Source organism: Acanthochromis polyacanthus, chromosome 19 (assembly GCF_021347895.1).
Source record: "Acanthochromis polyacanthus isolate Apoly-LR-REF ecotype Palm Island chromosome 19, KAUST_Apoly_ChrSc, whole genome shotgun sequence".
In the NCBI taxonomy this organism is placed as follows: domain Eukaryota; kingdom Metazoa; phylum Chordata; class Actinopteri; family Pomacentridae; genus Acanthochromis; species Acanthochromis polyacanthus.
The window spans coordinates 19,099,738-19,120,815 of NC_067131.1; the positions used below are offsets into that span (position 1 = coordinate 19,099,738).

General features: G+C 41.3%; 1 protein-coding gene across 1 annotated transcript in view; it reads right to left on the reverse strand.

Annotated features, from left to right (window-relative positions):
* The window catches only part of shisa8b (shisa family member 8b), a 75,151-nt gene extending 64,006 nt beyond the window's left edge, over window positions 1-11,145 (reverse strand). Inside the window, exons 1-2 of the mRNA XM_022199015.2 lie at window positions 10,380-11,145; window positions 9,144-9,824 (exon numbers count right to left, since the gene is read on the reverse strand). Of these exons, the coding sequence (XP_022054707.1) occupies window positions 9,144-9,784 (641 nt within the window). The 5' untranslated portion in view covers window positions 9,785-9,824; window positions 10,380-11,145. The remainder of the gene's footprint in view (window positions 1-9,143; window positions 9,825-10,379) is intronic.
* Between the last annotated feature and the right edge of the window lie 9,933 nt (window positions 11,146-21,078).

Sequence of the window (21,078 nt, forward strand, 5' to 3'; positions counted from 1 at the left end):
TTTATTCGGAAAATAAGTTTATTCGGAATTAACTTTTTAATTTGGAATTAAGTGTTTACAAGGAGATTTTAAAGTGGAATTAACTTGATTTCCAAATTAAAGAGGAATTAAAGGTCTCATGTAAACGTGGTAAGCGTGGTTTATTAAGATCAACAAGCTGATTTATAGTGTCTCTTTTCTGGCAAGGTGTCCTATTTTACAGTGCAACACTCTAGTGATTTCTCAGCTTTCAAGTAGCCCAGTCTCTCTCTGTTGTTATCTAGCTGTTGGATACAAACAGCACTGGGGCTAGTTTTTATTTCCAGTCACCTTGAAAATGTAAAACAAATCCAATCCGTGGTGCAAATTGCCGATACAGTGTTATTTATTCAGCTGTTGAAGCCGTTAGTGTTGGAGTGGCTTTTTTCATGCTAATAAGCTAACTTGCTACCAGTTCTCCTTCTGCCACAGTGTCTGCCAAAGGATTTTTCTTTATTCAGCCTCCTTGAAATGGAAGAAATGTAATTATGTGCTAAATGAAAAGTTTTCAAGCAGCTTCCAGCTTACCCGGGTTGTTTCTAGCTGGTTTTCAGGCCTATTTGAAGCTGCAGACAGATGGCCCATTAGAAGTTTGGGAGAAGGATGAAATGGAGCTACAGGGGCCAACTCCCTGTGTGTCTGCTGGTCCTGTGAACTTCACATTTGACGGATATGGATTTGACTGTGACAGACAAAAATTATCATCTTGGAATGAAGTATTTTAAACCCCCCTAAATTCTGAGATGCCACCTTGAAGACATGACGCGTTAAAAGCCGCCTGTCTTTCAGCTTTTCATATGTCAAGCATTTTTCCAGCACCTTCACCCAGATAAACAGACCGAACACAAAGACAAACACAGAAGCAGCTCACAGCCAAACCCTTAAGTCAGTGGGTGCTGACCCACATTTAAGTGTGTGTGGGCCCAGTGAAGCCTGGCAGGACTGAGGGGGAGAGAGAGGAAGGTAAAGCAGCTGCAGGGGGAGAATTGTCACATCTGATACAGCCAGGAATCTGTCAGCTTATATGTCCTCTCACTTGCAGCAAGCGGTGACGCAGGCGCATACGTGTGCACACTTTACGCTTTAGCATACATGCATGCTCACGCACACACCGGTGACAGGTGAGAGGTAATAGAGAGTGACAACTAAACCCTGGAGGTAATCAGAAAGCTGGGGGTGGAGACGGAGGAGCGAAACTTTGAGGGAAACTTATCTTTTTTTTTTACTACTTTAAGTAAAAGTTCCTTCTTCAATATCAAGACCTCAAAGTGATGATTTGTCTTTTTTTTTCTTTCCAAAAACCTTCAACTGCAGAGCTGGATAGTACAAGAAGTTCTCAAGTATGTTCATGCTCATGTTTTCTCCGACATGTTGTACATTTGAGTGTGTGGTTTAGCCAGGAGCAGACGAAATGCTTCATTACTCTGCAGCATGTTTTCATATGGATCTGACTGTTTGCCCCTGTAGGTTATGACAGAATGTCTTACCATTAGTGGGAGCATGTGGAGCAGCTTAGTCACATGATACTCTGATGAGCTCAGTCTGTTGGTAATGAAACTTAAAAACTTGTCTGGAATAACTTGAGACTGTAATTTGATCGCTACTCTGCCACTATAAGAAAATATCACTGTAAATACTTCAGAAGCAGGTGTTTTCCAAGTTTGTAATTCAGTTTATAGAACTTTTAGTCCCGTGGAGGACTTTTTGGAGGTGGTGTCCAGTAACTAAGTACATTTACTTAACTACTGAACCTAAGCAAAATTCTGAACTGATTGTGCTTTACTTGAGTATTTCCATTTTATGCTGCTTTATATTTATACTACAATTCAGAAACAATTATTGTGCTCTATACTCTGCTCCATTTTCCTATTTTGCATATTGAGATTATTTATACAAAATTAAACAAAGAAAAGGAAAATATGATACCTTGTAATTAGATTAAGATGAACTTCCTTTATGTGGAATAAGGTTGAAATTTACAAACAAATAAAATAATTAAAATCAGTTTCACCAGCTGCAACAATAAAGTGATGAACACATGAAAACATCAATGACTATAAATCCCAAATTAAAATATAAATTATTCTGAAATAGACCATTCTGCATAATGAGAACTATTACTTTTATTGCTTTGGATTGATACCAATACATGTGTACTTTTACTTAAATAAAAGTCTGAATGCACAACAGTGTCTTTATACTGCAGTATTTGTACTTATATTAAAAACTTCTTCCAGCGCTTTTTTGAGTGATTTACTGGACTTGTATTTGCATTCAGCCATCTGTAAGCTATAGAGGATTAGTAGGTACACTTGCTTCCACTTTATTAGGCACACGTGAAATCTTATGTAATACAACAGCTCTGCCATTAATTTTACTTTATCTTCATTATTAAGGTCACAGTGTCTGGTGATGATGGTGTACTGGACTGCTTTACATTTAAAAGTCTTTCTAGTATTTTGATCAACCCATTGAGGAGGGCAAACTATGGGGAGACTTTAAAAATGCAGTAGAGACCTTAATGAAGCAGAATTATCACCTTTTTGACAGCATCGACAATTTCATAGGATTGGATGTCATTAGATTTCACAGGGGTATTGAACAAACTGAAGAGTGAGTGTATGTAACTCTACCAGATTAGACTGCACATGTGGCACGATCTGTGATTTGATAGATTTTGGCATCATTTCCAAAAAGACTTGCTACTGTACAGTAAGCTGTTCATAACAGCAGGTTGAACTTTTGTGATGTGTGGATGCATATTTGCAGCTTTTTATAAGTGTTAAACTTAAGCAAAGTTCTTTTTCCATGACTATCCACATCACCATTTCCTCTTCTTGGATACACTGACAGTTTGTTGGCATACAGGCTCCGCACATGGATAGCAAACAGAGCATAGAAAAAGGACAGAAAACACTGAATAGGAAGATTTGTTTGGAAAAAGAAACACACCGTCAGCTGTATGGAAATATTTCTGCGACAGAGAGGACGGTGTTGACCAGGAACAGGTCCTCTGTCAGCAGCGTCTTATAACTGTTGTCACCATGTGAGGCAACACAACTGGTTTGTTTGACCATTTAAATCATCAGCACCATGCAGTTCTGTGTGAAGGGTGCAAAGCCTTATCAGAATGAAATTCAAAGCAAAAACACTATTTTGGATGCCTTTGCTGGTGTTACCCCACATGAGAAAGGTTCTAAATGGCTAATATAGTTTACTTCCGGTGTAGATGCCCTCCACATTGTTATTTAAAATCAATTCCTGTTTTTGTTTTTGTTTTTTTAAATCGCAGAACAAAATATCACAATGTCAGTGTTTTCAAGTATCATGCAGCTATAGTGCCAGGTATTTGTAATTTATAAAACCTCCAGTAACAGGTCAGGACCTTGCAGAGCTGCAGAGCATCCAATCAAAATCCATTTATTATCAGCTTATTAAGAGGGACCCCTGTTACTGCAGGCCCATCAGAGGGCGATATTATTCAGATTGCTGTTTTAATTGTTATTTACATTATAAAACAACAGACTGTTAATTGTAATCAGGGAACCGTTTGTTAATGGTGCAACTCTTTATTCCTGCGGGCCTGATAGTTGATTAAAAACTGAGAAACTAATAAGCCTTTATCAGTGGCTTAATTACTTTATAACAAGTAAATCATTATAAAGGGCCATAAATTCATCACTTTCACATGAACTGAAGTGGAAATTTAAAGAAAATGAAAAGGAAATGTAAGTTGTACTGAAGGAGAAAGATTCTCTTTCTTATTTATGTTGACTGATTGTATTATTATCTATTAATAAAGCAGCTCGTTAGAACTTGAAAAAAAGCCTTCATGAAAAGTGTAACCGACATGAACACACAGCCTGAAGAAGCAGTAAAGTGTTTCTGAATGACGCTCCATTAATGCTGCCTAAATTTTACAGCTCTATAAAATTGCATCAGTTGCCTAAAAAGCTCCAAACTGTCCCTGAAAATCACATCAAAGTGCCCAAAAATGCCCTGCAAATATTAACCGTGACACTATATCCCACGCCATTATGATGAGTGAGTGTGGAAGAGGGTGAGGGTGAAATGGAAAAGTGATCCCGTCTGTTGTGTGGAGCGGCAGTTCATATGGATGCCGGCTGTATAGAGTTTTGCTTATATGTTCGCTTTAAATCAGCAGCCAAAGCATTTAAGCGACAGTTGATGTCCTTCATTATATAACACATGGGCTAAAAGGCTACACACACGCTACATATAGACGGCATGCAGAAGCAGTTAAACATTTCAATCCAAGAGCATGATTCGATGAAAACCTCGTGTCTCCAGAATGATGACAGAAGCTCCGTTTGCTTCCTTTAGAGAGTCGTTTCAGACTAATTAGCCAATTAAAGCTCTTTGAAAAGGTTTCATGATGACAGCAAGTTTGTTGATGACATTAAACTGGGTTTCCAGTTACTTTTTGACACTGATTCATTCAACATCAGCAATTTTTTTGACATTAGATGGGAGTTGATTTTTACTTGGAGATACAAGGGTTTCCCTTTGACAGCAGCTGCAGTGCTGGGACACACAAACGCCCAGACACATATACATGAACACACACTCACGCATGAATGCACACACCCACATTCACGCACACACATAGGCACTCTGTTTGAACCATGTGACCTCTGCTGCCACCATGTTGGTCCTGGACCTCTCACACTTTGCGTTAGGTGGACGTTCTATTTAGGGCTGCAACAACGAATCGATAAAATCGATAATAATCGATTGTTAAAAGCGTTGGCAACGAATTGCATTATTGATTCATACGTCACTCGCCATGTCGCGGAGCCCTTTACTTCACCTGCAGAGCAACTTGAACAGAGCGAGGTGGAGGCAGAGCGGAGGAAGTGTTTTTATAGGAAAAGAAAATTCAACAAATGAAACATGACTGACACTGAGAAAACAGTTTGACCGAAGTCCTCATAAGTGTTGGAGCATTTCCACTACGTGGTCACGTGACCGCGCTTTCAGCTTGACCGTCCGGTAGATGGGTCTGATAAACACAGCGGCTCGGTGACAAACTTTATTATTTCAAAAACACTACAGGGAAAAGTATTTCTAAAGCAACTGAGGCGAGAAATAAGCTGCAGCAGCTGAATCTGTCCTTGTTTCAGTTCACCGAAGGCTAGTTTAGATGTTTGAGGACAGTAGAAGTCGAGTCTCCTTTATGCAAATGAGCTGCAGGTAAACACACTGGATCACAGCTGGAAACACACCACAACCGGACCAGCATTCCACATGCGATGTGTCGCATCGAGTGGACACAAACTTTAAGTCACTGCATTATCCTACGTTTGTTCAGTTTTAAAGTGAGGAAGCATAACTTTAGTCTCTCTGGTAGCTGCCTGATGTTAGCTTATTAACTGATTAATGACAGTGATAGGGCGTGTGTGACTGTGAGAGATACGTTTTATTTCACTTTAATTGGCTTAAGCAGGGTTTGGATATGCATTATAAATGAACGTAACTTGCACACTATGGTGGTAACAATTTGAAGATTAAGCCTCAAGTTTTAATTTTCTGACATCTGAGTGAAGACACTGGTCTGTGTTGGAGTCAGGTGTGAACTAACCGTGACGTCACCCGTTGGTTTCAACGCCGAGAAAATGAAGCCCGGATTTTGCTACTTCCTGGTCGCCATTTTGGATTTTTTTTGGAGCCAGTGACGTAAAAAGCATCATCAAACAGGCTGGACTGGAGAGCAACTCGGGGCAGGATTAGTCTATGGAACTGTCAATCAAGTATAGCCACGCCCCCTGGCTCCGCCAACTTTAACGATTTATTTAAAATTCAGTATTGATTTATTTTAAGATCGGCCACCTGATCTCTCATTTTGACCATGAAAACTAACAGGAAAAAAATCCTGAGCTGTAGAAAATCAGTCTAATTTTATTTTTTCCAAAAATGAATTGGGGTCTATGGAGCAAAAGCTTTTTGGAGCCAACCCTAGCGGACAGCGTGATATTGCAAGTTTTGACACTTCCGGGTGGGCTTCATTTTTGGAGCCAGATGCTACGCCCATCTTTATATACAGTCTATGGTTGGAGTGAGGCAGGATGAACTGCATTGACAGGCTTCATGATGAGAAAGACATCATGTCCACTACAGCAAGCAGCTGTCTGACTGAGAGCATCCTCAACATGACCATCACTGACATGATGGTTGAAGACAAAGGCTTCTCTACAATGATCTTATTTGTTCTGTCATTCCAAATCTTCTATTTCTGAATAAAGAGGTGGATATTAATTTTTTAAATCCGATTCATCGATTAATCGAAAAAATAATCGACCGATAAATCGATTATTAAAATAATCGTTAGTTGCAGCCCTATTTGTATTGCAGCACATCGTCTCCTGGCTATTCTGCCCTCTCACTGTGGGGATGTGAAGCGTGCTCACGCAACTTAAATGCCACCACTATCATTCTTGTTGTTAATTGAACTATAAATCACTGCGAGTGTGTGTGTGTGAGTAAAATCATGAAGGTCATTGGGTGTTTGTTTACTCTGTGCGTACAAAGCTAGCCCCTCTCCAGTTGAGGCCTTTCATTAGACGTGACACGTATGACCTAAGGCGGCGCTCTCCGTTCCCTATTGTTGGTGGAGGATTAGTGCAGCAACACACTGAACCTGGTAGAGGGCTACATGCCTTAGAAGGTGTGTGTGTGTGAGATGTGGGACTTTGGAGTTTAACTTTCAAAGCTGATTTTGGAAAACTGGTGGGATTTCAGAGTGTTAATCATCCTGTGCTTGCAGGATGTTGAGAGAGAGAAAGCAAAGGTGGTGGGAAGGAAAGACAGCATTAAGAAGCAGGTGCAGAGTTGGAGTTCAACGACATGAGAGCAAAGTGCGAAAATGTCCCTTTGTGCTTTGTCACTTGAATTCCCTGCTCTCAAGAGTGCGGCTGCATGTACATATTTATGTATGTCACCTCTTGAAGTGCGTGCCGTACATAAGGTCTTAGTTGCACATTCACTTTTGGACCAGGGATTTATGTCAGCAGGCTAATAACTAAACAAGCGTGCAGGCAGAGCGGTCCAGAAATGGTAAAGCTGTAATCTCGGTGAAATTTGTTTAATCTCGAGGAGGGACGGTAATCTGTCGAGATGGGCTCACCGAGGGAGGATGTTTATGCAGCCGGAGTGTTTCTATTTCAGTGAGGTGCTACCCTACAGGAAATATTAATCCTGGCTGTGTGTTATCCGCCGAATGAGTTTTGCAGTTCAGGTTAATAGGAGGGGAGCAAAAAGAGCAGCTGGTCAGTGGAGGTTTATGGTGGCGGTGTCTGCGTGTCCACTTCCTCAATTAAAATACAGCAAGAATGAACTAAGAAATGAGCAAATGCTGATGGTGGAAAGAATGAGTGTGACAATGATAAAAAAAAAAAGGATGCAAGAAAAAGGTGGTTTGAAGTGTTAAACAGAGCAAAAGATGGACATAAAAGGGAAGAAATGAGTGAAGAGTGATTGACATTTTATCCTTGGGAACCATGAGGTCCAGAGGAGAGAAGATGGGGATGAAAGGCTGCAAGAGGAGGAAAGCAGAAAGGATGGTGGACTTCGAGAAGAGCTGAGCAAGGGGGAACAAAAACAGCAGGATTTGTGACAAAGAAATGCAGGATGAGAGGAACAAATGATGAAATGGAGATTCAAGGACTAAAATGAGATCAAAAACAAGGAGCTCGGAGAGATAAGCCAGAATAAACTCGATGTAGGGAGGAGAGAATGCGGTGAAGCAGCAAAGTGAGGGTTAGATAGTTGCCGATGAAAGCGGGGATGTAGGAGCTCATGCTGTGCGCTGTTTGCTGTAATGATTTCCTGAGGCGAACAGATTGAACCCAGGACCATGTATTTAACCCGGCTGCAGCAGATGTGTGTGCTTACATGTGTGCCTAAATGCTCGCATGTGTACCAGGAGAGACGATGATGTAATTGACAACTGTAAATCCTATAAGAATTTTCTTCACCAGGTTGTGTTTTCCATTTAAGTGTCAATGACCATCCAGCTGCTCAAAGCTATTTCATTTTTAATGCAGAAAGTGTAAAAAGTGACTTATCTTGTGCTCATTGTAAAAACCTTGACAGCTCTGCACACCTGAGGCAAACTTTAAAGGAGGAATTCTCACACAGAAGCACAAAGATGTTCCTTCTTTATGAGCGCTTTACTGCAGCAAAGATAGTTTGGCTGATTTTTCTTTTTGCGCATTTTTTTGTTTGTTATTTTTTTGTTTATTTCAAATATAAGTCATGCTTACAAGAGAAAGCAAATGGTACACAGGGGGTAAAATACAAAGAAGATGGAAAAGAAAAGAATATGGAAAACAGTAACAATACAAAGAAATAAAACAAAGAAAAATCTGAAATTAGAAACATGAAAAAATGATGAGCAGAACCAAAATAAGGGAATAATAAATGTAATGGGGTGAATAGACATGAGCTTGCAACTTATAGCTACAGTCTAACATGCAGAGACACCTGGTAGAGCAATAAAGTACATAGCTTTACACACTATTTACAATATTTTCTCTCTGACTCTTTTTTGTCTGTCCTCTTACTGTACTTTAAACAGCATTTCCATGTTTTGCATTGAACATTAAAGTGAAAACATCTCCACAACAAAGTCATCATCTGCTTCTGCTCTGAGAAGTTTTCTAAAGGTTGGGATGAGGTGGTCAAATTTGGTTCAATGTTTTCAGGCTTCAAAATTAATTTGAAGACGTACAAGAAAACATTCACACATGCACACACGTTAGTAGGCCCACAGACTCACATTGAAAGTTGGAAGTTGTAAATTCCAAGCCGGCAGGTTGTGTGTTGATGCAACTCTAATCTGCAACTTGAAAATCCTCGATTGTCTGCTCTGTATTTGACATTTTTTGTGTCTCTTTCTCCTGGGGTAAAGTCAGAATTTCCAACTTTCCAACATCCCTCCGATGCAACAGGAAGCCCATGCAAACACACACATATGTGCATGCACAGACACATGTACTAAACATACAAACGTCTAACCACCTCTTTGCTTGCATCTACACTCTATAGGGAAATGTCACCAAACACACCTCCTCCACACACCTACACACTCTTACACACTTCCTCACCTGGAGTTGAGGTCAGCCTGAGCAGCCCCTGTCCCTCCTCCACTTCCTCCGCGGCTCTTCTCCAGGCCCAGTTTGGTGAAGATGCCCACCAGCACCATGATGGCCACCACGCCACAGATGATGTAGACGATGAGGTGTGTTCGGTCCCGGTCCTGGTCCCCCTGGCCCTCGGTGATGGTGGCCACTGGCTTGCCGGTGTTGGCCCAGATGGGGCTATCGTAGTTGGAGCAGATGTTCTGGTCCAGTCGCTGCTGACGGAACTGGCAGCAGAAGCGGTAGAAGCAGGTACCGCAGCAGTACAGAAAGACGCCGGCGTTGCAGTTGAACGGTGGGTCCCATTGGCCCATTACATCGTAGTAACCCTGGCAACGCGTCCCGCCAACCGGAGGGACGTCCTCGTCGTCGGCATCTCCACCGCTGGTGGGCGTTGAGAGCCCCGTCTCTGGAGGAGTGTTCTGAGTGGTCTCCACATAGCTGCCGGTCGTCTGGTTGGCCAGCGTGGTGGGGGCGATAAATGGGTCGCCCTCGGTTACTGCCACCGTGGTGACGGATGGTTCCTGAGTGAGGGCTGGCTGGAAAGTCAGGAAGGAGAGGAGGAAGAAGAGGAGAAGATGGCAGGAGGAAGGGTTGGTGGTCGCCATGCTTCTGGAGAGCCCTTTAATCCAATGTCCCACCTGCAGGCTTCAGACAAGAGGGAGACAAGTTTGGAGATGGATGGAAAAGTGTTAAAGACAGATGAAGGTGACAGAAGAGAAAATTACATTTACACACTTTTATACACCACAAACTTTACAACAAGATGGAGTTTTATTTGTGTTCATTTCCTCTCCGTTTTCATAAAGTAGCTTTGCTGCAACACTGAACAAACAGATCAACAGCGTGTTGCTGCAAAAACACATGATGTTTCTATTGATCCCACATGCTTATTGGAATCAATAATGAAAAGAGGGCAGAGGACCTTTTAAATAGGTCAGTCAGAATCCCTACTGACCGCTCGTACAGTGAGACAAGATCATCACCAGGCTTTTTTATTTTAAAACGGAGGAATGTACAGCAAAAGTACCAGCTGTCCTACTAATAAATCTGCATAAACTGACTTCTTTGCCTTTAACTGAGACAGCAGATAATCAAAAATGAAAACATTTGGAGAAAGGCAAGGGCAAGTTTTGAGCACTGCAATGAAACACAAACTCATGGGAGAATTTTTCTGCTCAAAATCTCTGAAAGTGTCCTTACCTTTTCCCTGTTTTTTTTTGCTGTCTGCACGCAGTCGATCTTCTGCAATTTCTCTCCAAAGTTCAAGGACAAAAACAAATAAAAATCCCTTTAGAAATATCCACAAACTTTACCCAGCAGAATTTTTCCCACCGAGTGTCCCCGCAGTTGTCACTCCTCCTCATGTGTTCTCCATCGTCAGCTGTGGACTCGATCTGGTGGATTCAACAAACCACGAACCCACCTCCTCTTACCCTCTTCACTCTCTTTACCCTTTTTGTATTTTTTCCCCCTCTTCTTTTTCTTCTTCTTCTTCAGTAAAAGCTGCTCAGTCAGAGCTGGCAGGTGTGAGTCCGGTCCTGGACTGTCAGGATCTCCTGCTGCCAATATCCCTTTGTGTGCTGTGTGTGTTCATGTGTGTGCATGTCTGCGAGTGTGTGTGTGTGTGTGTGCGTGTGTGTGTGTGAGGGAGTGTGTGTGTGAGAGAAATTAAGTGAGTGTGTGGTGGCTGCACTGAGCGCTGCAACAGTTCAGGAACCAAATGAGATCTCCTCCTCTGTTTACTTCTGCTCAGTGCCAGATAGACGGAGAGAGAGAGGAGAGCGAGAGTGTGTGTGCATCTGCGTGTGTGTGTGTGATGATGAGTGGGGAGTTATATCCAGCTGCATCTCCCATCATCCCCAGAGGAAAAATGCCTGGAAGGAGCAAGGTGGGAGGAGAGAGATGGGGGACAAATGTAAAAAATAAAAAGGAGGAGGGAAAAACTGAAATGTCGGCTGAGTAATTAGACACTTTTTTCCTATTTTCCTCTCACCATCCTTGCTTGTTTGTTTGTTTGTTTGTTTGTTTGCTTGCTTGTTTGTGTGTGTGTGTGTGTGTGTGTGTGTGTGTGTTCCTGTATGTCGAATATGTTTGCCCGGCTCACAGAGGACAGTCACCATCTGCTGCGGTCACTCCTGCTCATCATCTACTTATCGCTCCCCCAGTTCCTGTCTGTCTCATGCTTTTTCATGACCCCCACCACACACACACACACACACACACACACACACACACACACACACACACACACAAACATGAGTGCCAACCCCTTCCTCCTACAACCCCCCCCCCCATCTCCCACTTCCCCATCCTTTCTTCTCCCGTCTCTCAGTGTCTCTTCCCCGCCCTCCCCTCGCGCCTTGGGCATAGATAACACACTTGTTTGCAGATTTCTGTGTCGAGTGTGTGCATGCTCGAGTGTGTGTGTGTAAGTGTTGTGAGCATCTGTTTGTGTCAGAAAGACTCAGGAGTCAGCAGGGTCCAACTCCAGCTTCGTCTATTCCTTTGTTTAAATCCCAACCTGCGCGAGGGGATGCCAAAACCAGGAGCTGAGACTGGCACATGCCGCTGAAGACTGCAAACACACACACACACACACACACTCCAGAGCTACACAGACAAAAATCAGAGCACACATGTATAAGAAGTGATGTGAAAGTGCAGATAAACACCTGCGTGTGTGCCTTTTCCAGTCACACACACACACTCACATGCCACCGCTGAGGCCAATTATAAGAGCTTTTCTCAAAGTAAACGACCACATGTACAATTTTTAATGGAATTATAAGCCAGATTGACAAGGGGCTTTTTGTTTTGCTTTCCGCTAATCGCCTCTCCCAAAATCCCCTCCTTTATGTCTTGTTATTCCGGAGCAAATTCAACGCTTCCTCCACTTTCCTCTGATTTTCACTGTATTGCATGCTGGATATCAGAGCAGGAGAGAGAGAGAGAGAGAGAGAGAGAGAGAGAGTGTGTGTAACAGAGAGAATGAAAAGAAGAGCGTAAATGTAGGGCAGTGGGGAGGAGGCTGACAGAAAAGAAAAGAAAAGAAAAGAAAGAAAGGAGAGAAAGGAAGGAAGTGGGGGATGGAGAGGTGGAATGGCAGAGGGGGCAATGATTGGCTGAGGACCAAAGATGAGAGAAGAGGAGCGGTGAAGGAAAGAAGGAAAGAGGGATGGATTTAGAATGAGAGGCAGGAGGAAGGATGAGGTGAGAGTTTTGGGATGAGGATGAATGCAGCAGAGAGGCGACAGGTACAGGATGACGTCGGGCAGCGCTTCAACAATTCCACTCATTTACTTGCAGGATTCAGCTTCTTCACCATTTTCTGCCAATAAGACTTGATGATGTTAAACTCTCGCACTGCAGCCACACAGATGTGTGTTACATAAGAGTGAGCAGTGAGCATCGATTGGAGCGTGATGTGCAGAAGGTCACCAAGCCAACGGCAAACCAAATGACAGCCAGGATGAGTGTGATTTCATGAAAAAAAAAGTTTATACTGAAGCAGGAAACTATTTCCAGCTGTAGGAAGCTCTGAGAAGTTATTTAGGTCCTTGCTAATTTCCATCATCCTTAGAATAGACATTGCAACTGTGCAGAAAGATTAATTCTACAGAATGGCTGACTTTGCTGATTTGTATTAATTATGAGTGTGGAGGAGATGTTAAAGCTGGGTGCTTATCTGAAAATACTCACTGGACCAACGCGCTGTCACCAACTGCTCTATACATTCATTTTTAGGAACAGCTCCAGAGATGGGAAGTTCGCACCATCAGTGAATTTCCTGACTTTGATGTGTTCTCTTTTTCACCAGCATGACTTTGAGGTTAACATTTGTGAGTTTTGAATGAAATGTCTTTACAGCTGCAGGATGTGTTCACATAAAGTGTGACGCACATGTTTTCAAATACTGTAATGATGTTGTAGAAGTTGCTCTTATCATTATAACATTTAAGTTTGTTCCATACTTTAGCCAAATTCAGGGGGTCCTCGGTTTACGTTGTCATTGGCCTACGGCATTTCGTTGGAACTGGTTGGAACTGGTTGGAACTGGTTGACGAGCCGAGCGGATGAATACGTCGCTTTGTTTACATTCACTGGTTGTACGTCACCTTGGATTGTGCTACATTCGCTGAGTTTTTGTCCTTCCTTATGGCTCCCAAGCGTAAGTCAGACTCTTTGATGGCATCTACTTGGAAGTGAAATTAGAAATAATAAAACGCTCTGAACAGGGTGAAACACAGAAAACATCAGTCAAGTTGTACAAACAGTGCAGCATATTGTAGCGACCCTCTGTGATGAATGAATGAGAATTTATTTTGTTTTCTGGTCATTTATTGAACCTTTACACAGGCTACTGTGGGCCGTAGCCATTGCCAAAATAACTACAAAAAATCTAGAACTTAGCTCCAGAATTAGCCGCCATTCCCAGCTCACTTTCAATCGACAGACACACACCGGCACACGTGTGTCTTGCTATCATTGTGGGGACATACCATTGACTCCCATTCATATCTAACCCCTAACCCTTACCCTAACCCTAACCTTAACCAAACCCTAACCTTAACCAAAACAATGGCTGACCCTAAAGAAACGTTTTTGCACTTTTACTTTTTTCAGTAACAACAACATGGCCAAGAAAACACTGTTTAAACTTGTGGGGACCGAAATGAGGTCCCCACAAGTGACATAGTTTTCGGTTTTCCTACAGTTGTGGGGACATTTGGTCCCCACAATATAGCAAAAACATGGGCAGCACGGAGCAACACACACACACACACACACACACACACACACACACTACTACTACAATCAGAGGTGAGTTAAGGCAAGGTGAGTTTGGTATTCAGGACTTTTCGGAAGAACTGATCATCATTGATCATCTCAACATGCCTATTGGCCAGTGTTCATGTCATTAATATACAGTATCTGGGTTTAGGGTTAGATTTAAATTTTATGCAAGTATGTATGCAAGTGCTGTGTACATACTTGCATAAAATGTAATTGATACAGCTCCTACAGCGAACTTTAAAATGGAGTTTTACTTCACATTACTGCTGCTATTCCCTCTCGACTGTCTTTAAATCTCATCTGTCATACAAGGAGGTAGATTTGAGTGTTGAGATGTGAATGTCTACCCAGGTTTCTGAGGTGGGAAGAAGTTCTTTTTAAGTAATAAATTTTGAAAGACAGCTGAGTAATGCTGATGCTATATCCTCATCGTGGAAAACATTTTGATTTTGTACAACTGGCTTTTTAAGGTGTAAAAGAAAAACTGCTTGTCTCTGTCTCTGAATGAAGAAAGGATCATTTTTGTCTCTGGACTTAATATTTTATTGTACATTTACTCATTTGTTATCTAAAAATGTGACATCAGACACTCCAACATCTGCCCAGCCTGGTAGTTACAGAAAACTGCCATTCTGGAAATGTTCATAGTTTACAAGCCCAAATCTATTTTTTTTGCCCTAAATGAGTGCAAAGGTGCAACAACCACAACTTGCCTCCAATTTCTGTTTTCACCAGCGTGACACCTTCAGGAAAATAGAGGTCAATGTGCATAAATGGGAGCATTGTGAGCCTCTATGTCATGCTGAATAGAAATAGAAAAATGAAGATGGTGTGTGTGAATGTCTGTTTAAACACAGAGGAGCTGTTGTCACCACATGGATTCCAAATAATTCTGTCAAATTAATCTTCATTTTGAGCTAGATTCACAAAGTAGCTGCAGGTCTTTTACTCAAGCAACATTGCCCCCCTCAATAGGAGAGACTCCTATTATATCCCAAATGCACTGAATATTTCATTTGATGACTTCACAGCATCTATGAATATTCATGTTACTGTAGCTTTGTGTGCACCCACTGATAAGTGTTAAAGGAACAATGTTAATCCTAAAACACATCAGCTGCTGCTGCTGTGCTTTGTTGTTTGAGTCCATCTCTGGTGAACAGGTCTCCTTCATGTGGTGGTGTCCGGACGTTTTCAGCAGATACAAAGAAGTTCCAGTGATCTGACACGTCAACAGTGAGCATCAGGTGCTGCTCTCAGTCTCTGAAAATCAAAGGGCCTCTTTGTAGAGTTGTCAATCTGCATCCATGGCCGTAGCCAGGTATGAGATCAGCGAGGTCCGGACCTCACCTATTTTTTCCGAGTTTTTTTTTTTTTCGCCAAATATGCCCAACTGAATAAAACATAAACTCATAAAAACTTGAAACCTCTCTGTGAAACGTGCTTGTAAATTGTAAATTGTGGTAAACATCCATGGGCTTTGTGTTCTGTTTGTGCCTGTGTGCAGAGGCGGACTTACCATTAGGCAAACACAGGCAATTGCCTGGGGCCCCAAGATTTCCAGGGGCCCCCAAACGTCTCGTGAAAGCTGATTAATAAAGGTGTTTTTTTATTTGAAGCAATTAATATTGTTTTAGTCTTAATTTGCACGCTTAAAAATAAATTAAAATGGTTGATTTATCACTATCATGATCGTTATCCCCCCTCTGTCTCGCGCAATGGACTATTCCATGTTACTGCGCACGCGCAGGCTTGATTCAGGAAGACGGCAGCAAAACAAACTTGTTGGCGCGGTTTTGAGAGAGCGGGTGAGCAGTGAGAAAGATGAAGCGGAGTTATCTGAGTGGAGCGGAGAAGAGAAGAAGGCGAGAAGAAAATAAACAGTTTTTTATCAAAACTACCGAAGGTATCAACCTTTTTCACGGTGACACCGAGTGGGGATTCTCTGCAACAGCTAGAGCTAGATGCTGCTGTCAGTAGCAGCTCTGCTGTCAGTGTCAGCCGAGGAGATGTGGCGAGTGAAGCAAGGGATTCTTTTCATGAAGATGTGAGTATTAAATCGGTCGAGATGGTAAACTATATTAAATGTTGATTAATGTTATTTTCAATCACAGCAATAGTATTGAGATAGTTCTTAGATAATTATCCCCTCCATTTCACAATATTTAGTTGATTCAAAATCTTTGTTTAGTGAAAAATATTATTCACTGGACATGGGGAAATATATGAAAACGGTTATGCAACTAGAAACTTAGGCTGTCAGATAGTTGTAATTACAACTTGACGTATATCCAAATCTCAGCATCGCTCTCAGACTTCTTCTCACTCTCCCTGCCACAGTGGCTTCAGGTGAGAGAAGTTTTTCAAAACTAAAAATGATTAAAACCTACCTGAGGTCAACTATGTCCCAGGACAGGCTGTCAGCACTTGCAGTACTCTCCATTGAGCAGGAAGTCAGAAAGTCACTGGATATAGAGCTACTCATTACAAAGTTTGCTGAGGCAAAGACTCGAAAGGTTAAATTTTAGTGATAATTTTAAGAAAAGGGAGAGAAGAAAACATCACAAAGACAAAAGGGAGACAAAACCATCACAGAGAAAAGGGGAGAAAGAAGGAAAGAGGGAAAGAACAAACATCACAAAGAAAAAAGAAGACAAAACTATCACAGAGAAAGAAGGGAGAAAGAGAAGGAAAAAGGGAGACAAAAACATCAGAGAGAAAGAAGGGAGAGCAAGAAAGAGGGAGAGAAGAAAACATCACAAAGAAAAAGAGACAAAACCATCACAGAGAAAGAAGGGAGAAAGAGAAGGAAAAATGGAGACAAAAACATCAGAGAAAGAAGGGAGAGAAGAAAACATCACAAAGACAAAAGAGACAAAACCATCACAGAGAAAAGGGGAGAAAGAGAAGGAAAGAGGGAAAGAACAAAACATCACAAAGAAAAAAGGAAGACAAAACTATCACAGAGAAAGAAGGGAGAAAGAAAGAAAAAGGGAGAAAAAACATCAGAGAAAGAAAGGAGAAAGAGAAGGAAAAATGGAGACAAAAACATCACAGAGAAAGTAGGGAGGACGGAAATACAAAAGGTGAATTTGATGAAATTATGCTGGTAAAATTTTTGTTCTCATAATTGATCTTGTTATCTTTTGTGGTGTCTTTTTTTTATTTTTTTTTAGAAACGTAACATACAACTTCCTCCAGGCTGAACCTGCTGCTGCTGCCACACTAAAGACGTGTTGAGGTGAGAATAAAACTTTTGTCAGTGCAGTACCAGGATGTCAAGGGCCCCAATGACTGGATTTGCCTTGGGCCCCCAAATGACTAAATACGCCCCTGCCTGTGTGCGTGTTGCGGTAAAAAGCTGTTTGATCTGCTGATGCACGTACCCGCAAATGCGCCCTGTGACGCGCTTGGCAGCGGGCCAAACCCCGTTCAGAAACTAGTGTTTTTATTATTAGCACTTTGTAGACCACATCCCCGCCCATCTACACCAAGGTGACCACAATATATATTTTTAGATAATTCGGCACTAGTTCGGCCTGTCAGATCATCTGATCAAAGAGTTTAATTACTTTTATCCACAGCGGAGAGCGCGTCCGGCGCTTTTTTTTTTTTTTTTTTTTTTGATGAGCGCCTGGCTCATCAGACAACATACAATGTATGTTGAAGATATTTCTAACCTTGCCAGTGACGACTTGTGCCTGTGAGAGGTCATTCTCAGCCATGCAAAGACTTAAGACATGGCTTAGATCTACCATGTCCAACGACAGACTGACAGGCCTGGCGATGATGCATGTGCATCAGAAAGTGGAGGTGAACCGGGAGAATATCCTTCAACTGTGGGATGCCTCTGGTCACAGGAGGATTCAGCTAGCCTTTGATGTAAAAAGTTGATTTGTTTTTTTGAAAAAATATATATTTTTGTTTGGAAAATGCTGATTTCACATCATTAAAAGATATTTAAACAGCAAACATCTTGTGTGACTTGTAGCCTAAAAAAGATATATAAAAACACATTTTTTTAAAAAACATTGAAAAATTTTCGGCGCGCGCTTTTCGCGCGCATCATGGACCTCACCTATTCCAAAATCCTGGCTACGGCCCTGTCTGCATCAGTCAGACACAGAGAAAATCAGGGAGGCACAGGAGGCATGAAGACCAGAGTCCACACCTGAAGAAGCAGAAAATGTGAGGGTAAATTCTAATTTAGTGATCAGACCATTGGCTGTAAGCCCATCCATGCATTATCTAAATACCTCTTAATCCTCATTAGGGTCGCAGACTTAGGGTCCCAGCTGGGTGAAGCTGTTTTCAAGGTCAAGAATACAACGTTCATAATCATCACTTAAATAAAAGCTTTAATGAATTTATCTGTATAGATTAAGAAAATACCGTATATCCCACTATGAGAGGCTCAGTTCTAAAAATCAGATAAGCTTTCAGTCTCTTGAAATGATTTTCAAAATATTTCAAGCACAAATTCGTGCTTTTTCTTATCTGGGGGAGACGATGTAGATATTTGCAATCATTTACACACCTACCGAATATGAGCAGATGTAAAGCAAAGTGTTCGTTAAATTAAAAAGCCTTTTCAGACGTCTTGTGCTACTTTCGCAAGAACTTGATGATTCTAAATTGCTGCTGTTGAATGTTAAAGGTGGAAGGTTGTGTCTGCTTATGCAGATGTGTGTGTCGGTAAATGTTTGGAGGCTGTGCACATGAAACAGACTGAGCATCCAGCAGGAGCTGAGGAGAGTTGCAGTGATGTGATCAGAGGGAAGCCCCTTAATGAGGCGATCTAGGAGAGGCTTTGATGCTGCTCTGCTCAGGGGATCTTAGAAAATAAAAGAGAGGAGGTGGGATGGCAGAATGACCTTTAAACTTTTACAGCCTGTAGATAAACTCTCTCTGCAGAGCTACAACACTGTAAGTCAAGATGTTACCTCTTGAGAATATGTTTGTAAAATTCCATTTGTTTTTTATTTTGTATAATTTCCTGAAAATTATACAGGCATTCATTTATTTTGTCTTTTAAATGAATTATTCTGATGGTACTATTTTACAATCAAGGGGTTAAATAAACAGTAAAAATGATTTTTTTAAACAAATTTTACCTGTATTTTTTAACAATATACTGTTTTACGCATTTTACATTTTTTCTTTTTATTGTTAAATTGCAAATAGTAATTCGTAAAATCACAGAAAAACTAACAATTTATGAGATAACCGTGAAACAAAAACATCAAAAATCAGGATTTTTACGAATGGTAATTCATTCTTTTACAAGGTGACAATAAATTGACACTTTTTTGCTGTATATTTAATTTAGCAAAATGTAATGATTTTGTAGATACTTCCTGTTATTTGGAATAAAAATTAAGGATTAATAGCATTATAAGTAACTGTTTCAACTGTCCCTGTTTTGTTACAATACAGGTATTATCTAGTAAAATTCCAGAAAAAAATTAATTCATATTTAAAAAAATTGGCCAAAACTGTAAAGATGTTAACATCAAAAATATGTATTTTCAAAAGTTGTAATATTATGATCATGCATATTTAAATTAGCTGGAAATATATTTTTATTTTACAGATATTTGCTACTTGCTATTTGAAGGATTTATAGGGGAATTTTTTTGGCACCATTCCTGCCAGAAAAGCTATCTTGTTTCGCTTCAATTTTTTCTTGTTTTTAGCCACACCAGCAGTGTAGATCTGGGGACAGCAGCAACATTTAGCTGGCCGGGGTCAGGCTATGAAATTTTGTACAAACAGTTATGCCCCTCAGGACCAGTTGTAATAGCGAAAATCGATGTCCAGTACTTCTATAAATGACTGAATATACACAACGTACGCTGCTCCCTTCTGCCTCGGCTGTACTTTGTGATGGATGGGTTGGATTGATTTTTCGTTTGTGATCCTTTTAACTTGTTATCTAAGTAAATGACCAGTAAATAAAGAGTAGGTCAGGGATTCCAGAGAGAGTAGTCCTCATATCATAACTTCATTGTTTGTCAATATACTATTAATACAGTGTGATCACTCATATGTTGGCAGTAGTGTCCAGCTGCAGCCTCATATCAGTCAGTGTAGTTTAGTTCTGAACACATCAAAGCCTCCCAGTGCTTCTGTTGTCTTGTTCTGTTACAGGTTACAGGTCAGTCTAAAGTGTGTGTGACTCTCTGTGACCATCTCAGGTGGGTGATTTCATTTTCATTTCATCATATGAGAGATGATTGTATGTACTGACATTTACAGGTGACTAAAACAAGCAGATCTCAGTGTGTACGAGAATGCAGCATGAAGACCAAATGTTAGTTACAGACTTAGACAGCACTGTGTCCCATTAATCGACCTGCTTGAGCCATTAAATTCTGTTTTATGTGCTGTTATGTGAAAGATAATTCTGAACTCAATGAACAGCAAAAAGCACTCAGAGAGCACAGTACTCCGCCAAAGCTGCTCAGTCATATCATTTCCGATAGATGAAATCTTTAATAAAAAATGATGTTGCGCTGAGCACGGGTGTGTTATGCATGTGTATGTTACGTATGGATACCGAATCGCCTGACCTAAATATGTAGCTGGCAGCTAGAATTGATGGGACTCGGAAACACCCCCACAATTTAATCAATTGTTCCTTGTATCATTTCAGATGGATAAGTCCCAATAAATCCACAACGGTCGATGGGATCACAATCATGTGATCGTCAGCATGCAACTGACGCAGTGTTCACTTGTTGTCATAGTTACAGTGACGCTGTGCTGCTATCTCACAATCCATCCATCCATCCTCTATATACCACTTTATCCTCACTAGGGTCGCGGGGGGTGCTGGAGCCTATCCCAGCTGACTTGGGTGAAGGCAGGGGACACCCTGGACAGGTCACCAGTCTGTCACAGGGCTACATACATAGACGAACAATCACACTCGCATTCACACCTATGGGCAATTTAGAGTTATCAATTAACCTCAGTATGTTTTTGGACTATGGGAGGAAGCCGGATTACCCGGAGGAAACCCACGCATGCTCAGGGAGAACATGCAAACTCCATGCAGAAAGATCCCAGGCCCATCCCGGGATTCGAACCAGGGATCTTCTTG